An 18,602-nucleotide genomic window follows, 5' to 3' on the forward strand; every position below is an offset into this window, starting at 1 on the left:
TGAACCAGCAAGTGTTGTAGCACTGTGCTATATACTATACTATTAGTGACTCTGGTAGTATATAATGTCTTGTGTTTTCTTTATCTCAGTAAATCTGTAGGTATTACAAGTAGACAGAACAAGAAGGTGGAAGAAGAGGAGAAGCTGTTGAAATTGTTTCAGGGTGTTAATAAAGCCCAAGATGGATTCACGCAGTGGTGTGAACAGATGCTTCATGCACTCAACACAGCCAACAACCTAGATGGTAAGAGGTGGGGAGGAATGTGGATATTCCACTGTGGAAAAACAGTATCTAGCTTCTTTGAGCAGATGTTCTGAGTAAGGTAATGACTTCAGTCAAAATAATGTTTGTAATGCAGTCAGCAGAAAGGTATAATTAATTTTAAATAGTGGTCTGAAGAACTGCTGCATCATCTCTAATATCATACATCAATGAGAACTTGGAAATGTGTAGTTCTAAAGTCTGCCACCCAGAGTTCTGCTGAGGACTTTAGTGTACGTATTATCAGACAGATGAATGAGCATCCAGTTCACTATTTAGTGCAGGCCAAATTATTGTATGTCCATGTGCAAAGCATTTTTTTTATTGTGAAATTGGCTGGATTTTAATTAACTCTGCCTCAGGGTGCATAGAATAAATTCCAGTCTGAAATCAGACTAATCCCTCCTTGTAGCAAAGCACTGCAGACATTCTAGCATTTTCAGTCTTGACCATTGCAAATCCCTGTTCCCCACTATCTGTATTCTACAGAACTGTGGTTCTGACTGGAGAACCAGTTGCTGCCCCCAGGTGCCAGGATTACATCTCCCAGCTGCAGTTCCACAGCCTCCTGCTGGAGGAGTGGTGCTAGGAGTAACTTGTTCACTCCACCTGCAGTGTAGTAATTAGTTGTATCTGGTGTCTGAAGAGAGGCATGGATCAACAAAATAACCAACAAGTAGGTCAGGCTGCCAAAATTGATGTGGATCAAATAGATTTGGATTGGCAGCAGAAGGGTGAATTATTTCTAGCTCGGTGAGACCTTGAAACCTCAGACCATCAGGGAAGAGATGCAACATGTGAGCTGGAGACGCAGGAGTGGACTTAACTGGTGCAACAGTGTCCATAGTTATTCATGACTATGAAACGTGCCACAACTGAACAAGCCCAAGAGCATGAAACTTCTCTGGGAGGAAGGGCTATGGCAAAAGTGTGCCATGTTGCTGTGGTTCATGTTTCCACAGTGAGCTTCCATGCCTTCAAGGGGGTCTTGTGTTGTGGGTTGCAGTGCTATCTTAGAATCATAGAATCCTTAGAGTTGGAAGGGGCCTCGGAGGGCCATCTAGTCCAACTACCAGAAACTCCCATCTTCCAGGCTAATGACTTTCTTTGCCCTTCTCCATGCTAAAAAAAAAAAAAAAAAATAGACAATAAAACTCAATTTGGTGTAAATACTTTAAACAAAAACAACATATTAAATGGGGCTTGCAAATGAGGTAGCTGTTAAAGTCCAGTTACTTGCAGGTCTGGTCAACCACTGTCACGTGCACTCTTAGCGTTCTTCAGCCAGGAGGAGAATGTACTGATGACAGCACTGTGGAAAGGGAAAGTATTTTCCATTGATGCCTGCCACTGAATTTCAGTGAGCTTCTAAACTGGCAGTGTGCTAAGCTGGTGGGCTCACACACCTTTCAGCCTGTCAGTTCTTTTTCCTTCTTGTCACATTAGCTGGCTTCCTAATCCTTGCTTTCCTTGTAGAATGAATGAAACACTGTGTTGTGATACTTGGTGTGGAATTTGCAAGGGCAAGCTGTTTGACATGGCTACTACATTGGCAAATATTTGAAACAAAAATCCAAGGGTTGTGTTTTTGCATGCACGTATTCACACATCTGCACACACTCTCTCATGGTCTGCCTTCTTTTTGCAGTTCCCACGTTTGTTTCTTTCCTGAAGGAAGTAGAGTCTCCCTATGAGGTCCACGATTACATCAGAGCGTATCTTGGAGATACTCCTGAGGCCAAGGAGTTTGCCAAGCAGTTTCTTGAGCGCCGTGCCAAACAGAAAGCCAGTCAGCAGCGGCAGCAGCAACAGCAACAGGTACATCTTGCATGCTGTACTATTTAGGAATACATAATTTCTGTGTTTCAGTCTGAGGAGTCAGCTTTTCTAATTGGTGACTTTGAGCAGGACTTTACAGGTCATGTGAATTACAGAGGATAAAGCAGATTTCACATATGTACTGCAGAATCCAATATCCTTTATAATTAGCAGCTGAGGCCAGCTGTGGAACAAATAGTCCCTTCGCACGCTGATACACGTAAGGAGATGGGATAGGTGTATTAGATGGATGTATCAGTGGCTTCACGCTACCCCATGTGTTGTAGAAAGCAATTTGGTTTAAGTATAGGTAAAGAAAACGTCATTTTATAATACTGTCTTTGTTTTGTAGGATTCGGTGTGGGGAATGAACCACAGTTCGCTACATTCAGTCTTTCAGACCAATCAGAGTAACAACCAGCAATCGAATTTTGAAGCTGTACAGAGTGGGAAGAAAAAGAAGAAACAGAAAATGGTTCGAGCAGATCCCAGCTTGTTAGGTCCGTTCTTAAAACTAATATTTTGTTCTGGGAAAAGCTTTGAGTAGTGTAGAAGTCTTGTTAACCTAAATGGAAATATTGGATTCTAACAGGAAGGGTAGCTATTGAAGTCCCTAGAATTTGTTTCAGTATTAGAGTTCTTTAAATAATGCATCAGTTTCATGGGAAACTTACCACATATCTCTGCTGCTGGAACAGAGCAGGCCTCAAAAGAGTATGATACGCGGAGCACAAGATAGTGGTGTAAATCAGTGATGGCACTGCTTGATCAGAGGAGTCTCTTGTACATTCCTCCTTTGCCCAAATACAGCCAGCAGATTAGGAACAGGAATCTTCTAGAGAACTTGTTTGTAGTCCTTGATGTAAAGAACAAGACAGACTTCCTCTGTCAGCAATATTGTATGTACTGGGAATAAATTTAAAATGAACTTAGAAGGTGGTGGAGTCACCGAGCCTGGTGGTGTTCAAAGAGCGTTTGGATGTTGTGTTGAGGGACATGGTTTAGTGAGAACCATTGGTGATGGGCAAGTGGTTGGACTGGATGATCCTGTGGGTCTTTTCCAACCTTAGCGATTCTATGATTCTATTTCTGAGCCTCTTCTGCTGTCTGTCTGCAGTGATCTGCTTTTTTTTTTTTTTTTCAAAACAAGGATAGTCAAGAGAGCGCTATTCCCATCTTCCTTGTGAAAAGGCCTTTTCAATACCATGGTTATTTGGAAACCTTCAAGTAATTTAGAGATGTCAGCTAAGCTGCCTTTCCTCTTTTGAGATGACCTATGCCTATACTATTCAATTCATGCTAAGTATTTTTCATGTTTACACAAAAGATGCTTTTAAAAGAAAAGCATGTTTGTTTCTTGGCGATGAACAGTTAGCTTCTTGAGGCTTGATTGCCTTTATTCCTTCCTACTGTTCTACACAAGCTAACCATCTTAGTCAGAAAAGGTGGTCAGTGTATAAAGGGGGAGAAAGATAAAATGTGGTCACAAGTTCTGAATTAGAGGCAGTGGAGATGCTGAAATCAATTAGTGGTCTTATTTTGTTTATTCTCCACCTTTTTATGTGAGGATAGTTGTCAGCATTCCACTACACCATTCACACAGAATCACAGAATTGTAGGGCTTGAAGGGGACCTCTGGAAATCATCAAATCCAACTCCTACTGATGGAAAGGTTTCTGTTAAGTGTCCCTTAAAGAAGGGCATAATTGAGTCTTGCAAAAGACAGCATGCAAAGTTTAGCTGAGGTATGCTTGTGGAATACATTGTACGCACATCTGTGCTGTGTGTGATAAAATGGAAACTAGGGCACTGCACTGGGCACATAATTGGTGCACTGGTGCTGCATAGCTCATACTTTTCTAAAGCAGCTTAGCAATTACCACATGCAAGACACTCCTCTAAAGTAGACAGAACTATGCCTTTTATTTTTTCTTTCCTCTTTGTCCTCAACTAAGTCAGTGCTTTTCAATTATAAATTGGTAATTCCTGCTTTGAAGCACATTGAACTCCTTGGTGGAATCCTCACTTAAGCCACTAGCAGATGCTAATCCAGTGAGTTCAGTGTGGGTCATCAGTTCAACTTAAAAAAACAAACAAACAAAAAAAAAAAAACAGCAACAAACAAAATGTCTACTTTTCTGATGTTGGAAAGAAGTCACTAAGTGCAATTATGACGTTTCAGCAGAGAGAACTAGGCTGTGCAGCTTCTTAAATGTGATAAAAATGATTCCAGAAGTTTGTGGGTGACATACTGCCACGAGAGGGAGCCAGAACGATTCACTCAGACTGTGCAGGGCAAAGTGGTTTGTTCTGTAGCACGGAGGAGGTTACACGGCAGACTCAAGACAATGAAATGTCAGGTTTGTATTAGGCAACCTTTACACAGAAAATATTTTTCTTCTTTCTTATACTTTGTATGAGGTTGGTACAACAAAAAAAAACAGGATTTCAGTGGAAAAGTTGCATCGTGTGAAACATCAGAATTCTTCCTTGACAGAAGAACGAGGAAGAAGTCAAAACGTCCTCAGTGCTGTTAAGAGTTTAGGTAGAAGTTCGTATGTATTTTGAGCCCTCTCTGTAGCCCTGTGTACTTCTGTACACATTCATGTTGTCCTTCTGAGCTAGGGGACTTTAAATAACAAAATCAACAGAGCCATGGAAATGCATGGAATTTCCGCATGCATCTGTGCTTCAAAAGCAGGGAGTGGAATTGCTCACTGCTCCTGAAGTGCTGAGCATGAACAACACTTCCATTCTGAGTTCACAGAGCATCTCTTTCTACTTCTTGACTGTGTAACTGATATGATAGGCACTTTTAAGTACCAGTTGACCCAAACACTGCCTTCTAAGGGGCTGCCAAGCCACATCTCTACAGTGCCTAGATCTTGCACTGTAGCTCTTCAGGTACCTCCTCAATGAAAGCTGCAACAGTGCTTCTGCCAATTGTGTTACTTAGCTAAGTATACAGTTTCTTTGATTTACTAAAGAGAAAAAGACAGCAGTTTTGGTAACTAGTCCATATGTAATTTTCCTTTGTGTTTTTACTTGGTGTGTAGTATTCACTTTAACAACTGCTGCATGTAACAGATGCATTGCATCACATAAAATATACCACAACCAGATTTAACACTACTCCTTTTCGGCTTACAGGGTTTTCAGTGAATGCCTCATCAGAGCGGCTCAACATGGGAGAAATAGAGACTTTGGAAGACTACTGAGCATGTGCAAATCAACTGGCTTTTGCTGCATCTGTTAACCCTGGATTCTCCATTTTGGACACAGTATTCTCCACCATGCGTTCTTCTTCGCCTTGCAGTGAATCACAGAATCGGTCATCTCAGGCTGCTGCTTCTGGCTCCAACAAACCCTTTCTGCCCAGGACTGCACAGGCGTTGTTCCTGCTGTCTTGAGAATCTGCTCGGGAGTCAAGTGAACTTTGTTCAAAGTCCTGGGAGGGTGGGAGTTTGGATTTGTTCACAACAAAGCTCATTTGGGCAGCAAGCTTTCACTGTGCTGTGATTTCTTCTACTGACATACCTGGAAAAAATCAATTGGGATTCCGCAAAAACCGTTGCTTCTCTCTCCTGGTTACTCTTACCACATCCAACACTTGCAGTCATGAAGAGAGAGTTTGTGGTTAACAGATGTTGGTCAAAAACAAAATGCCACACAGATACTGACTTCTGCGCTCCTTCAGGGCAAGAGGTGCTCTCCCAGCCAGGAGTTGCATTCATAAGCTAACCTTAGAACTGGCAACAGCAGGAGAAGGGCGGTGGCGGGCACAGTTTAGCTTGGGTTGGTTTGAAGTTGCACACCCCCCTGCCAGCCCTTCTCAGCACATTATTTTTGGAGGGAATGCTCGAGTCTGTCTTCGTTAGGTGGTGATGTTGGAGCTGTTGGAGTTTCCTGTCAGCGTATCCAGCCTGCTTTGGACAAGTGGGGACTTGTGCTCTTGTGGGGAGGAAGAGGGGTGATATCTCTTCTTTTGGGTTGAATTTATCCTTAAATGGTACCTTCTGAGGGTTAGGACCAGTTTATTTTGAGCTCTTCTCCTGCAAATTTGTCTCGTTTAAGAGACAGTAGGATCTTTACCATGTGGATCTCTAGTCTTTGGTGTGAGTAAACACTGGCTTTCACATCTGTACCCTTGCAGTCTTAGCTAGTTGTCATTTCCAACAGTGCTTTGGTTAACAAGCGGAGATGCCCTTTTGTAATGGAAAGAGACTGTGGAGGGCAAAGCTAAGTGCAGTGACAGCCCTGCTTATCTTCTACACGTAAAATGACATCACATGCCTTCACTTGGATCCATAATGTTTAAGTATGGAATCACAGCCTTCCTCTCTCACCAGAAGATTGCCACCACCTTCCTTTCCCCACCCACCCACGTGCACACACCACACAGCAAATCTAAAACTGCCAGATGCACTTAGTTTCAGCCCCCTGGTCCCATCTCCTATTCCCAGAGGGGTATAACCTGCAAAGGGAGCTACGCTACAGGTTTGGTGGAGGTGTATGAAGGTCTCTTTGTCATCACTGCCTAAAGAAAACAGTTTGAGTTGCTCAAGAGCAGTTTGGCTTTGAATTTTATTTTGTTTGATTTATTCATTTTTTTGGGGTCACCTTCTCCTCCTCCTCTCTCTTCCCCCAGCCCCCAAACGTGTACAGTAACTATACAGAGACTGCTGCAGACTTGTATATAGTTTTTGGATCCAATAGCATGGAGAGACTTGGAACTGTCGCAAATCTGGTCTCCCTGTCTCCTTTGCTTTGTAAATTCATAAAAGGGGGAAGAGGGGTAGTTAAAATGTTTACAAAACTTTAAACTCCCTCTGAACTTTTGCCAGTGTGGGAGGGGGGGGGGGGAAAGAGAGAACTTAAATAAAACCTGGTTGTATTATATCTGAGAGCACATTTTCTGCTTGCTTTTGTCGAAGCTGAGTTTTGAGATAATTCCTGGTGCTAAAACTGACGCAAAACTCAACTCTCATCAGCTTTCATCGCCAAACGAGGAAATGCACAGGATATGGAACAACTGCTGCTTTATTTCTTCCCTGGTGAGGAACACTGGTGGTTTTTTCCTACTTGATAGCTTTAGAGTTCAAATAAACAGCAGTCAGTTGAGATTGGACAACTTTGACAAGAAAGCTTTAATTTTTGTCCCTTTTTCTGCATACAGGAACGTGTGCATGCCCACTTATTAACACAGGAGAGGTGAAACCATGGCTGGCTTGCTGTTACTGCAGACCTGTGCTCGTGGAGCCTTCCTTCTGCCAGCTGGTAACCACCCTTACTCCAATTCCCTTCTCTGAAGGAGAGCTTTTATTCCCCTCCTGACTTAAAGGCCACACGGACACCTTGCAGGCTTCCCTTTCTAGACTAAAGCTTATTTTCTTTTTTTTCTGCTTCTTGATTTTGAGTGGAAAATGCCAGTAAAGGCTAATGATGAATGTTCTTCAGCTGTTCACATGACAAGAAGAAATACCAAGTTGGTAAAGAACTAACATACATAGTTGTGAGTTACGTTTAGCTGTGGTCTTGGAGAGAACAGTGTGTGTCGAGGCTGGTGATTTGCTTTACAATTCTCATTCACCTTAGTGTATAAGCTGTCTGCTTCTGAAGTACTTGGTTTTTTAACGGTATGGTCTCATTTCTGCAAGCTAATTTTGAAATACTACAATAAGCAGAAGCCTGTTAATTTCCAGCTCAGTTGGGAAATGCAGCCAGTTCAGTGATTGCTAAATGAAAATGCAGCAAAGCAAGCAGGGAAAAGGTACACTGACTTGTTGTGCCCTGAGGACCTTGTGGGGCTTCAGAGAGCCTGTGGGTAACGGACCAGGAGGGGAGAGATCCTGTTCTCAACTATTTTAATATGCTGACTTCTGTTTTTGCATGAAGGTAAGCTGATGTGTTCAGATTATGTGCTCAGGTCACCTTACCTGCCTCGTCACCCTCTGTGGGTCAAAAAGGGCCTGTTTCAGTAACAAGGGTCATTCTTTCAGTGGAGTGGGGAAAAACAGGAGCTACAACGTTGCATCTGTAGCTGATGTATTTATGCACTTCAGTGTCCTTTTCAGACAGATACGTGAACCTGGAACCTGGACGGCTAACAGGGCTGTGCTGAGATCTGAGATGATGCTGAATTTGATGTGAGAGATCTGAGGTTTCTTTTGAGTGCGCGTCACCAGGTTATAATCCCAAACTTCTCATTTTGCTGCAGGGACAGTGTGCAGTCCTCCGGTTTTCCTGTGTCCCCTCACAGCAAAGCACTGTTACCATGAATGGCACCAGGCAGAGCCATTTTAAATGGCAGCAGAGCTGGGTCTGGCTGCTTGTCAGCCAAAATGCAGAGGGATCCTTTCCTGGAAAGCTCTGCATCTGAGATACACAATAAAACCATCATATTTTCAGAAGAGAAAGAACTGATATTGGGGGTGATTATTACTTCAACTAAAACGTCTGAACAGAAGTGAAGTATTTCATCCTCATTCCATCTTGTAGTAGTAATTTTTTTAAATACTCATGTAATTCTCTGCTGGCAAACCACAGCGTCCTCCCTGCGTCTACTTTGTTCCTTCCCAAGTCTCTATCAGTGCACGTGTGACTGAAAGCAAACCTCAGTTTCCTCTACTGGGAAGCTCTGGTGAGCCCATCTGGAGGGGCAGAACCGAGGGACCAAGGGCGGAGTGCTGTGGGAGGAGGCAGTCTGTTCAGCTCAGCTGGAGGAGGATGCTGCTATGGTATAGCAAAGCAGATCCCCTGGAAGATAGCATGAAGGGCAGTTGTGGCTCCTAGTTACACCTCTGTTACACCCACAAAACAAGGATGCTGTGGGGCTGCTCTGGCTCCATCTTAAAGTATTTGGTTAAAAAGATGGAGGCCTTTGTTGTTCTGCTGTGCCCACCTGGGTCAGACTACCCCTGCCCTGCACAGAGGAGAGCCCGGCCCTTGTGGTGCACTCGGTTTTAGGTATCTGCCCCAGTGCAGCTCGTGTTGCCCCATGCCGGGTGCTGCCTGTGGGTGTGCATCCTGAGTGCATCCCATGGCTCAGGGATGGGATTGCCAATAGCTGCCCGGTGTGCTGGCAGCAGGGACCCTGCAAATGGCCTCTCTGCCTATGGAGGACTTGGAGGCACAGGTCCTGGAGGGTGGAGCTGCCTTGGGAGGAGGTGTGCTCGGGGAGGCAGAGAGAGGGAGCCTGCTGGGCTGTGCGCTCTCTGTCCACTTGCTGTTGTGAAGGAATCTTTGACCTGACCAGACCCAGCTTTTTATTATACCAGCGACATTTCCAAGTCGTTTCCTACTTGGAGGAGTTTAAGAATTCCTGCCAGCACCTTTCCAGAGGAAAGCCATGCCCTGCCACAGAGCCCTGCGCCCACTCCTGCTGACACTGTGCTTCCTGCTGCCCGCTGCGCTGGCAGGTAAGGATCTGCGTTTGCATTTGAGCTCTAAAAGAAGAGAAGGTGCTCACTAACTGCCTCTGCTCTCCTGCTGTCACTCTGTCCTCCTTTCCCTCCCTAAAGTCTGCTGTTCGTATTTATTGAAATATGATTGAGTGATAGAAGTTGATTTTGGAGTTGGTGGGCAGGGCTGAGGAAGAACGTACCCCTGTCCTGAGTCCGTGTTTCTGTTGGGGAAACCTGAATAATTCCTGTTAAGGTTCCATCTGCTAGGCTGAATAGCAGCGGTGCTTGTGTGAGTGCTGGCAACTGCAGCCCAGGAGCCGGGTGTGTGCTGCAGGACATGGCTTTGCTCTGCTGCTGGTGGGACTGCTTGTTTGCCTGCTGATTGTGGTAGGAAAGCATTCCGAATCCTGGAGAGAAACATTCTCCTCCAGCTCACATCTGTGCCGATCTCTGGTGCATTCTGTGCCCTCCCTGCAGAACAGCACTTCACCAGTGCTGCACATACAGCAGTGAAAGCATCTGTGACAACGCTGAGCTCAGTGTAAAGCTGAGCTGTGCGCATGGTTTGGGTTTCCACCCAAAGGTGGCTATAATGAACGGCCTGAAGCAGGAGACGGGCTGTGAGGGGAGCAGGGTTGGTGTGAGCCCTGTTCTGTTGGGCACTCTTTGTTGAAGAGGCCGTCAACTTCGGCCCCGTCTGCTCCCCTTAAAGCCTCTGAAATGCAGACAGGACTGAACGGGTGGCTCAGGCCGATGTGACAGCAGAGCACAGCGCTCGCTTTCCTGAGTTATTCTTCTGACTTCCAGGAGCTGAGGAAGGCTGCAGCTCCCTCACAGCCCGTTCTTACAGCATGCCCAGCAGGAGGGCTGGGCTGGCAGCCGTGCAGGTTTCTTTTTGGAGGGGCTGTCCTGGGGGGGCAGGGAGCTGGGCATTGCACCCAGCTGGTGTGTCTGTGGGGATGGGAGCAGCAGCACTGCCACTAGTGTTCCCCACATCCCGCTGCTCAAAGATGACTTCTTGCTGGGAAAGCTTTGGAAGTAACTACGGAGTAAGCCCTAAAAAGTGGATGTGTTCCTTCTCAAACACTGGGCTTTGGTTTTCCCATACTGTGGCATTAATGGTTTAAGCACCAAGTTTCAGTTTGTTCTGTGCCTGTGCTCCCAGGAGCAGTGGCAGCGCTCCTCCCACAGACCAGGTGAGGTCTTTGTCTTAACTGCTTGCTTTTGCTCTACAGACATCAGCTGCTTTTCAGTGGAACTCTGAGCTGAAAGTTCTTCACCTCTATCTTAATTTCCCCATTTTGGCTCTCCCTGTGGGGCTGGGAGCTTTGCACTGGTGGATGCGTGCTTGGATGCTGGAGCACAGCAGAGGCTCAGTGCTAACCCTGTTGCCTTTCAAATGTGTGAGGCCTCCTTACGTTTGTTCTGTGCTACCTCTGAGCCGGGCCCCAGGGAACGAGCCAGGGCTGTGAGCCGCCCCGGAGCACAACAGTTCTCTGCTGTGTACGAGCAGTTACCCATCCCCGTCCTCTGCATGGGGCTTTTAGTGCACGGTGCAGTTTGTCTGCATCTCACCGTGTTAGAAAAGGAAATTTCCTGCCTTGTGCTGACACAGAAAGGAAGAGCATGCAGGCAGCCCTCTGCACTCTGGGTGAACACACACACACACACACACACGCATGCAGCCCAGCCTTTTTAAACAAGTTCCTTTCACATTCATCAGAACCGCAGCTCGCACTTCCAGCGCTGCACACCACAGGCTGCCCTTTGTGCTCCATCAAGGCCTCCTTTCAGCCCTGCTCTGGCCCCGTGCCTGCTGCGGCTACCTGGGGCCGGCCAGCCCCTGCCCTCTGTGTCGGCACAGCCCTGCTCAGCACGGCCTTCCTCCCCATGGGTTGCCCTGTCTGGGCAGCAGAGAGCTTTGCACGGGCGCTGCTGGGCTCTGCTCTTCCCTCTGCTGGTTTCTGAATGGTGCCGTCAGGGCTCTGCAGCTGCAGAAAGTCGGGTTGCCTCTGAGCTGCTGAGCTCCTTCCAGGGCTGCATCTGTCCTGCATGGGAAAGCAGCAGAGCCCTGTAGTGTGCATCAGCCACTGCAACAGGAACAGATCAAATGGGGGACCTCTGCGCCTCAAATCCTTTCCAGTTCCTCTTCCTTCAGTCATAGGTGGCACTTAACCCTACAGCACAGCCAAGCTGCAAAGAGTGACTTTCTGCTCTTATCAAAGCTGATTTCTCTACAACTGCCTGCAGGGTGGGGTGGGGGTCGGCTCTGCTCCTGGATAACAGCGATAGGATCAGAGGGATGGCATGCAGCTGGGCCAGGGCAGGCTGGGGATTAGGACAGTGAGGCACTGCACAGCTGCGGGGCAGTCACCATCCCTGTATGGCTTCAAGGAAAGGGTGGATGTGGCACTGAGGGGCGTGGGTCAGTGGTTGGACTGAGAGAGCTAGGCAGACCTTCCAGGCTTCGTGATTCTGTGGGTTCAGAGCCCCGTTTGAAGGGGCAGGGCTGCAGGAGAGCTCTGCAAGGCCTGGCTTTGAGTCGTGCGTTTTGTGTTTGAACACTGATATGGGCTCCTGGATTTGTGCTTTGGGCTCACGTGGAAATACGTTGCACTGCAGTGAGGTGGTCTGGGGAGGGAAGAGGCAGAGCAGGAGATGCCCTTCGTTATGCTAAAGGAAAAAAGAATGGGAGAAGGCCTCATCCGAGGACTCTTTCCTGCAGCAACGTGTTTGTGTTCTCCAGGATAATACAGGGAGAGGGTTATTAGGAAGTTCTTGAAGTTTGAGCACTAGAATGTGAGAAGTAAATAGTTTGTAAGCTTCTTAAAGCTGCAGTCATTCCAGCAGGTCTGTCTGGGCTGAACACAGCTCCATGTAGCCAACTGGCTCAGCACTGACACTCCTTGCAGGTTGCTGACACTGATCATCTCGTGGCCGAGGTTGCTGGGCTGGAGGTGGGGGGTTACTGCAGAAGGCAGCGGGTCGCCTCCTTGTAACCAGTGCAAAAAGATGCAAACATCTGCAGCCAAGAAGAAAAGCCCTGGGGTTCTGAAAGGATGTGAGCTGTGGAATTTGGCACGAGGTCAACCCGTAAATGGCTGTGAGTGACGGAAGGGCAGGTGATGTTCAGGTTACAGCAGGTGCATTGCTGCCTCTTGTCAGGAGCGTGAGCACCTGTCCTCGTGCAGCACTTGTGCTTCTGTTCCTGCAGGCACCGCCCCGTGGAGGGGGAACACCTCGCTGTCATCTGTTGGCAGACTGTGGGGTAACTTTGGGGGTAATGAGGTCCTGAAGTCAGCTTGTGTGGGATGTGGTGGTCCCTGGTGTCAGATGGCTCCATCTGCCTGCCACGTGGTCCAACCCTGAGGGTCCTTCAGATTTGTTCCTCCTTGCGGAGGCTTTTCCAGCTGTACCTTTCAGCCACCCGGTGCCCGGGGTGCAGGCAGCACCCCAGGGCAGGCAGTGCAGGCAGCTCACCTCCTGCCTCGCCAAGGATGAGACGCAGCCGCTTTGTGTCGCCTTCGTGCCGCCCGGGCCCCCCGCAGTCTGTATGGCTGTAGTCTCAGTGGGTCTCTGCACTGATCAGTAAACCCGTTCCCTTATTTCTTTGTAGCGTAGTAACTGATGCCATTGTTTTTCCAGCCTCAGCCCGAACAACTGCTGCAGGGAGGGAGGGCGCACAGTGCAGGAGGGGAGCAAGAAGAGGCGCCGCCTGCTGGCCAGCTCTGGGTTACTCACAGTGTTTTTCTCTGTGTTCCATCTCCGCACCATAAAAACCCAATCATTCAGATTGTTCCACGTCTTTCCCTGAAGGGATTCCACGTGCATTTAGGTGCTCTGTGGAGCGTCAGTACTGTCTGTGCTGTGGTGTTGAGGCAGTTACTGCTGGGTGAGAGCCCGTGGGGCAGCAGGTAGCACAGGGGCACCCACCCCCACCCTCTGTGTGCCCACCTGCTGAGCTGCACTGGAGCAAAGCAGCCCTACCGGTGGGTTTCCTTACAGCTGGCTCTGACCCTGCGGCTGGGACTTAGCTCAGCTGTTCCACGCCTGCCCTTGTGATGGTCGGTGTGTTCGAACGTGCTTCTCTTTAGCTTTTGATTTCTACAGAGTTCTTGTGTGAACAGGAACAGCAAATGCTACTTTGCTGTTGATACCTGGCTTTCAAGTTTCAAGACCTCTATCCTGGTGTTAAAAATCACCAAGATCATAAAAAAAAAAAATTAGAGTGCTTCCTCCTCCCTTGGCTGTCAGAAAGAAGTCCTGTGCCCGGCTCTGAGAGCTGCCCTGACTTCTCCAGGGGCAGTGAGTGCCTATAGGGGCTACAGATGAGATCTCTGGGCTGCGGTGCTCTCTGGAAGGGACGCACATCTCCAGCCATGCTGAGGGCATTGGTGTTTCTGGGAAGCCATCGTGGGGTACAGAACTCTTGTGGGGAACCCAGCATGCTGCCTTTGGTGTGGGGGTCGTGGAGGGGCTGAGTGTGTGAGGATGCAGCGCTGCTGCTGCTCCACGGTGCTGCCCCGGGTGGGTCCCTGTGGGAACGGCACAGAGCTCGGCCCGGGGCTGCTGGGATGCTGCTGGGGCCAGAGCTAAGCTAGGAGCCCGGTGAAAATCCTGTCGCATCTGTGGGTGCAGAGAAGTCTTTCCTGATCTACCCCAGAGCAGCACTCTGGTTCTGCAGGCCAGAGCTGCTCCTTGGTGCTCGCTGGGATGTGAGATGCTGCTGCCGAGTGCAGAGCAGTGGCTGGAGCCGATCCTCCGCTGCTCGCCCCTCCTGCACAGACAGCCCCGCATGGGCTCCGGGCAGCCTCGCAGGGCCGTCGCTGCGCAGGGCTCGCTGTGCTGCTGCCGGGTGGCCCCGTCCCTGCAGCACACGACGGCTCCGTTCCTCATCCCGCGCCGTTGGCTCTGGCTCTTCTGTCCCTCCCTTCCCAGCCCGGAGAGCCGCCGTGTCGCTTCAGGTGGGCCCCGGCTTTGGATGCTGCTCATTTTTCCCCGTCTCTCCCCATCGCGGTGTGACATTCCCGGCGGTTTCACAGGGCGCAGCGGAATGTCTCCTGCCGCCGCCAGGGCCCACCTCAACAAGCCGGGCATTGACGGCAGCGCTGCGCTCAGCCACACGCAAACAGGGAGGGCTGCGGTGCCTTCCCCAGCCCCGCGGGGGGAAGGAATAACAGGATGCGAATGGCAGCATCAGAGCGCGGTGCTGCTTTCATGTCCCGGCGCGGTGTGGGGGGGCGGAGGGAGCTGGGGCTCCAACCGGGGGCTGTGCGCTGTGCGCCCCGTGCCGTGTGACTGCGGCCACCCGCACGCAGCAGTGACCGCGGCCGTCCGTCTCCCAGCAGAGTACCCGCGCGGCCCGCTGCCCACGCTGTGGAACGAGCCGGCCGAGCTGCCCTCCGGATCCGGCCCCTTCGACGCCGCCACCACCACCGCCCGGCTCTCGGACGGCACCGCCTTCGCCCCGTACACCTCCGAGCTGGAGCCCGAGGACACCACCCACCTGCACCGGCTCGATGCTGGGGACGGTACGGGGCTGCCATTCGGGCAACGCTCGCCGTGCGTTTGCTCTTTCTGGGCCCGTCATCTGCCGGGAGGGGGCTGGAGGTGCCTCGTCCCCTCAGCCACGCTGCCTGCTCGGGGCCATCTCCCTGCTCCCGGCCCCAGAGCAGCCGCCACGGCCTCCTCCTGCCCCGGGTCGGCACTTGGCACTACTGCAAGCACCCGAAGCCAGGCAGGAGCGTGCCTGGAACTCTGCTCTTGGAAACAGGGTGTGAGCAACTCCACTGGCACCTGAATGCAGCAGCCTGCTGCTGTGCAACAAGCGCACTCTGGGGGTGGATGTAGCAGGAAAGCAGAGTGCCAAGCACCCCGTTGGTGCTGGCTGTCTGTGTCCCTGGCAGCTGGCTTGGGACAGGGGGCCAGGCAGGAGCCCACAGCATGGGGCCACGCTGCGGCCGTGGGGGACACGGGTACTGGGACAGCCGGGGGGTGACAGGAGGGTGTCCCGGGGGCCAGGATGTGCAGGGCAAAAGGGATGAACCCCACTGCCCTTCCCCCCAGGGACCTCCCCAGCCTCACCCCGCTGTGATTTCTGTCCCTGCAGGCTCGCTGGGGCCCGGAGCTATTGGTGCCATTGTCATCGCCTCCCTCCTGGGTACATCTGTGCTCGTGGCCTTGGTTGTCATCACGCTGAGAAAGTTCTCCGCCTCCTGAACTCAATAAAAGATTTCTGTACCACAGCTGCCCTCTGTCTGCTCCCCACCTACTGCGCCCACACTGCTCCTCGTGTGCAGCTCTGCTGGGAGCACTGAGCCCCGGCAGCTCCACTGCAGCGGTGTCAGCCCACAGCTGGGTGGGCCACAGAGGTAACGGCGCTGGGATCGCTTTGCACAGCACTCCTCGGTGGGATGGGGCTGCTCAGGTGTTGTAAATCACCCCAATTCTCCGTGTGTGTCACCCGGCCCCGTCTTTTCATCTCTCCCTTCTTCCACCCCCTGCCTGTGGCCCCCCTCCCCCTCAGCGGTCACACTGTGCGGGGACCTGTGGTGCTGGCAGGGAAGAAGGAGATGCCGGCGCGCTGCTCTGGTGCTGGCTCACTCAGCTATATTTCATCACACGGAAAACGAGACGACGAGAAGTTCCCCTGGGTGCCCCGCAGCAGCCTGGCAGGGGCTGTGGGGGCTGCAGCTGCGCGCCCATGGAAAGATGTGCGTGGCCGGGTCTGAGGAAATAACACTGGATGCCACTTGGTGCCCAGCAGTGGCATGGCCTGTGCCTGGGGCTCGGAGTCCTAAGAAGTCACAACAGAGCTGGAGCGGCTGGAGAGAGTGCAGGGTGTGAGGGGACAGCGCGTGGCAGCCCCGGGCCCCAGTCCTTCCCACCAGCAGCACAGCCAGGTGCCAGTATCCTGACAGCGGGGAATCTGGGCCCCTCCACTGGTGAACGCCTGCTTCTGGTGGGTGAGGGAGCACTTCTGTCCTGTTAAACAGCCCCTGTGGGGCTTCAGCACAGGGCTGTGCTGGCTGTGGCTCTGCCAAACCGGATGGGCTGCGATGTGCTCAGTTCAGCAGGTAACTCAGAGCGCTGTCTGAGGCTGGAGCTCCTCTGGGGATCCCGTGGGAGCTGCTGCAGGGTCTGAACCCGGACCTGGAGGTCTGGTTGTGCTCAGACAGTGCCTGTGGGGTGCTCTTCTGGGTGCCTGACTTCAGGCATCCCCATCAGGTGAGCCCACTGCATCAAGCTGGAGGCTGCAGATCTGTCCCAGCCCTCCCTAGGGCCCTGCATGTATGGTGGCACGGAGCTGGCCCAAGGGAGGACCCCCTTCTGTGCTCCCTTTGTTGCTACAGCTTCCCCCAGCTGCATCCTGGGCTCACTGCACACCCCTCACGTAACCGGGACTCTACACCACTCTCCATCCCCTTCTGGAATACAGCCCGCACACCACCACAGCACATGGCGGTGCCTGGAAGACTCCTTGCTGTGTTACAGAAATGCCCAATAACCCTGATTCCATAACAGGTGGTGGCTGCAGCTCAGGAACAGCACATCCCATGCTGTAAGCCCAATGCTCTCTGCTGTGGTCACACGTGGGGCTGTTCGGAGCGCTGTGCCCTGGGCTTCATGCGATGCTCAGTGCCACAACTGGAGCAAGAGATGGTCTGGCTCTGCTTGCGACAGAGGTCTGTGTATATACATAAACTGTACAGGGAGGCTGCACACAGCTGGAGGTATGGGTTACAAGCATGCAGGTGTGTTGCTGAGCCTTTACCATGCAGCACAGCAGCTCCTGGGGTGCTGTTACCCACTGCATGCTGCTTGCCCGCTGGCACTCCTGGAGCCCTGCAGCATGCCATGGTGGGCACAGCAGAGACCACGTGCAGCCCGTCTTCCTGAAAGCACCGGATCAGCCTGGGAATGCCATGGTGCCACACTTCTGCAGCAGCTGAGGGAGGGGGTCAGCCATGGGGCAGAGCCCAGATGTGCTTTGAGGCCTTCAGGTGAGCAGGGATGGAGGTTGGGGACGCTGAGGTGGGGCTGCTGGTGGAGCAGGGCTGTGTTCAGAGCGCTGGGGAGCAGATCAAGGGTCTACCCAAGGGATGCCTCCATCAACTTCACTCAGGAAATTGGGCCCCGGTGGCTTCTCCCAGGCCTGGTGCCAGTGGGCTATGCGAAGGGATGTGAGATGGTTCCTCTGCTGGAACTCCCACCTCTATGAGGTGCAGCTTTAAGAGAGCCCCTAACTCAAATGGTAGCAATGAGGTGTGAGTGGGCAATGCTAATGGCTGAGTTCCATTTGCTGCCCCAGGTTCCCTCGCTGGTCATCTGGCTGGCACCCAGGGCCTTCGTGTGGTGCCAGTTTAGGTTCATGCTCTTTGAAAAGGGGTGATTTCAGCCAGTTCGAAGCACTGCTCTCCAAGGAGGGCTCAGCGCTGCAGAAAGCACGGCAGGCTGCCTGGGAACTGGGCCCATGCGTTCAAGGGTGGATGTGCTTGGTGTGGCACACCAGGTCCCGCGCCACTGCCCCCAGCACTGCTGCTGTGTCCCCCCAGCTGGCAGCCTCTGTCCTCTGCCCCTCTCCCAGGGGCGCTCCCCACTCTCGGGGATGCCAGCAGTCACTGGCGGTTCCTGCTGCCCAGTTTCCTCCGCTGGCTGTCATCTGACTTGTGCACCCGGAAACATTCCTTCAAGTTCTGGGCTCGGATTTTGGGGTTCAGGATCTCCTCCCCGATAGAACTGGGGAACCAGCCCCTCTCCTGGTCATGAAGCCGCTCCCCAAATATCCAGCCTAAGCAGAGACAGAGACAGGGGTCAGTGGGGAAGGACAGACCGTCGCTCCCACCGCGGGATGGCTGCTGTGAAAGAGCCCACAGAGCTGGCGGTGCCTTCTGGGAGCTGCTGTTGGCTGCTCAGGGTAAGAACAGCTCTGGGTTACACATTGGTGGCTGCATCAGCCCTGCCCCGACCCAGGACAGCCTGGGTTTGCAGAGCATTAGGAGGAGCAACATCCTTGTCCTGCTGTCAGCTCTCTTGGCTGCAATGCTGACAAAGTCATTTCTCTCTGTGGCCAAAGGACCCCTCCCAGCTGCACAGCAGCTGCCTTCCCAGGGAGAAGC

The 18,602-nt window shown here is 51.5% G+C and overlaps 3 protein-coding genes across 33 annotated transcripts in view; 2 read left to right on the forward strand and 1 right to left on the reverse strand.

The window, feature by feature from the left end:
- Nucleotides 1-6,984, forward strand: part of GIGYF2 (GRB10 interacting GYF protein 2) — a 73,478-nt gene extending 66,494 nt beyond the window's left edge. For 21 of the 22 annotated variants that reach the window (XM_046898361.1, XM_046898363.1, XM_040705503.2 and 18 more), the window contains 4 exons: nt 90-244; nt 1,911-2,080; nt 2,433-2,580; nt 5,231-5,581. In XM_046898361.1, the coding sequence (XP_046754317.1) occupies nt 90-244; nt 1,911-2,080; nt 2,433-2,580; nt 5,231-5,298 (541 nt within the window). In that variant the 3' untranslated portion in view covers nt 5,299-5,581. Of the gene's footprint in view, nt 1-89; nt 245-1,910; nt 2,081-2,432; nt 2,581-5,230 lie in introns of all 22 variants that reach the window. The other variant, NM_001252128.2, reaches the window with a different exon arrangement.
- A 2,265-nt stretch (nt 6,985-9,249) lies between these two features.
- SNORC (secondary ossification center associated regulator of chondrocyte maturation) lies at nt 9,250-15,728 on the forward strand. 2 transcript variants are annotated; one of them, NM_001277481.1, is given in 3 exon segments: nt 9,250-9,498; nt 14,829-15,014; nt 15,593-15,728. In NM_001277481.1, coding segments are annotated over 3 exon segments (366 nt in total). In that variant the 5' UTR covers nt 9,250-9,428; the 3' UTR covers nt 15,703-15,728.
- A 342-nt stretch (nt 15,729-16,070) lies between these two features.
- Nucleotides 16,071-18,602, reverse strand: part of NGEF (neuronal guanine nucleotide exchange factor) — a 46,770-nt gene continuing 44,238 nt past the window's right edge. For all 9 annotated transcript variants that reach the window (XM_046898368.1, XM_040705513.2, NM_001389357.2 and 6 more), the window contains one exon: nt 16,071-18,274. In XM_046898368.1, coding sequence (XP_046754324.1) covers nt 18,102-18,274 — 173 coding nt within the window. In that variant the 3' untranslated portion in view covers nt 16,071-18,101. The remainder of the gene's footprint in view (nt 18,275-18,602) is intronic.

The sequence above is a fragment of the Gallus gallus genome, chromosome 9, assembly GCF_016699485.2.
Source record: "Gallus gallus isolate bGalGal1 chromosome 9, bGalGal1.mat.broiler.GRCg7b, whole genome shotgun sequence".
Classification (NCBI taxonomy): Eukaryota; Metazoa; Chordata; class Aves; order Galliformes; family Phasianidae; genus Gallus; species Gallus gallus.

Bases quoted from the DNA above. Each gene is read 5' to 3' on its own strand.
- SNORC (XM_015276950.2), top strand. From the start codon at position 14,204: ATGCTGCTGCCGAGTGCAGAGCAGTGGCTGGAGCCGATCCTCCGCTGC. The intron at 15,015-15,592 runs GTACGGGGCTGC...CTGTCCCTGCAG, and splicing joins CCGGCTCGATGCTGGGGACG to GCTCGCTGGGGCCCGGAGCT.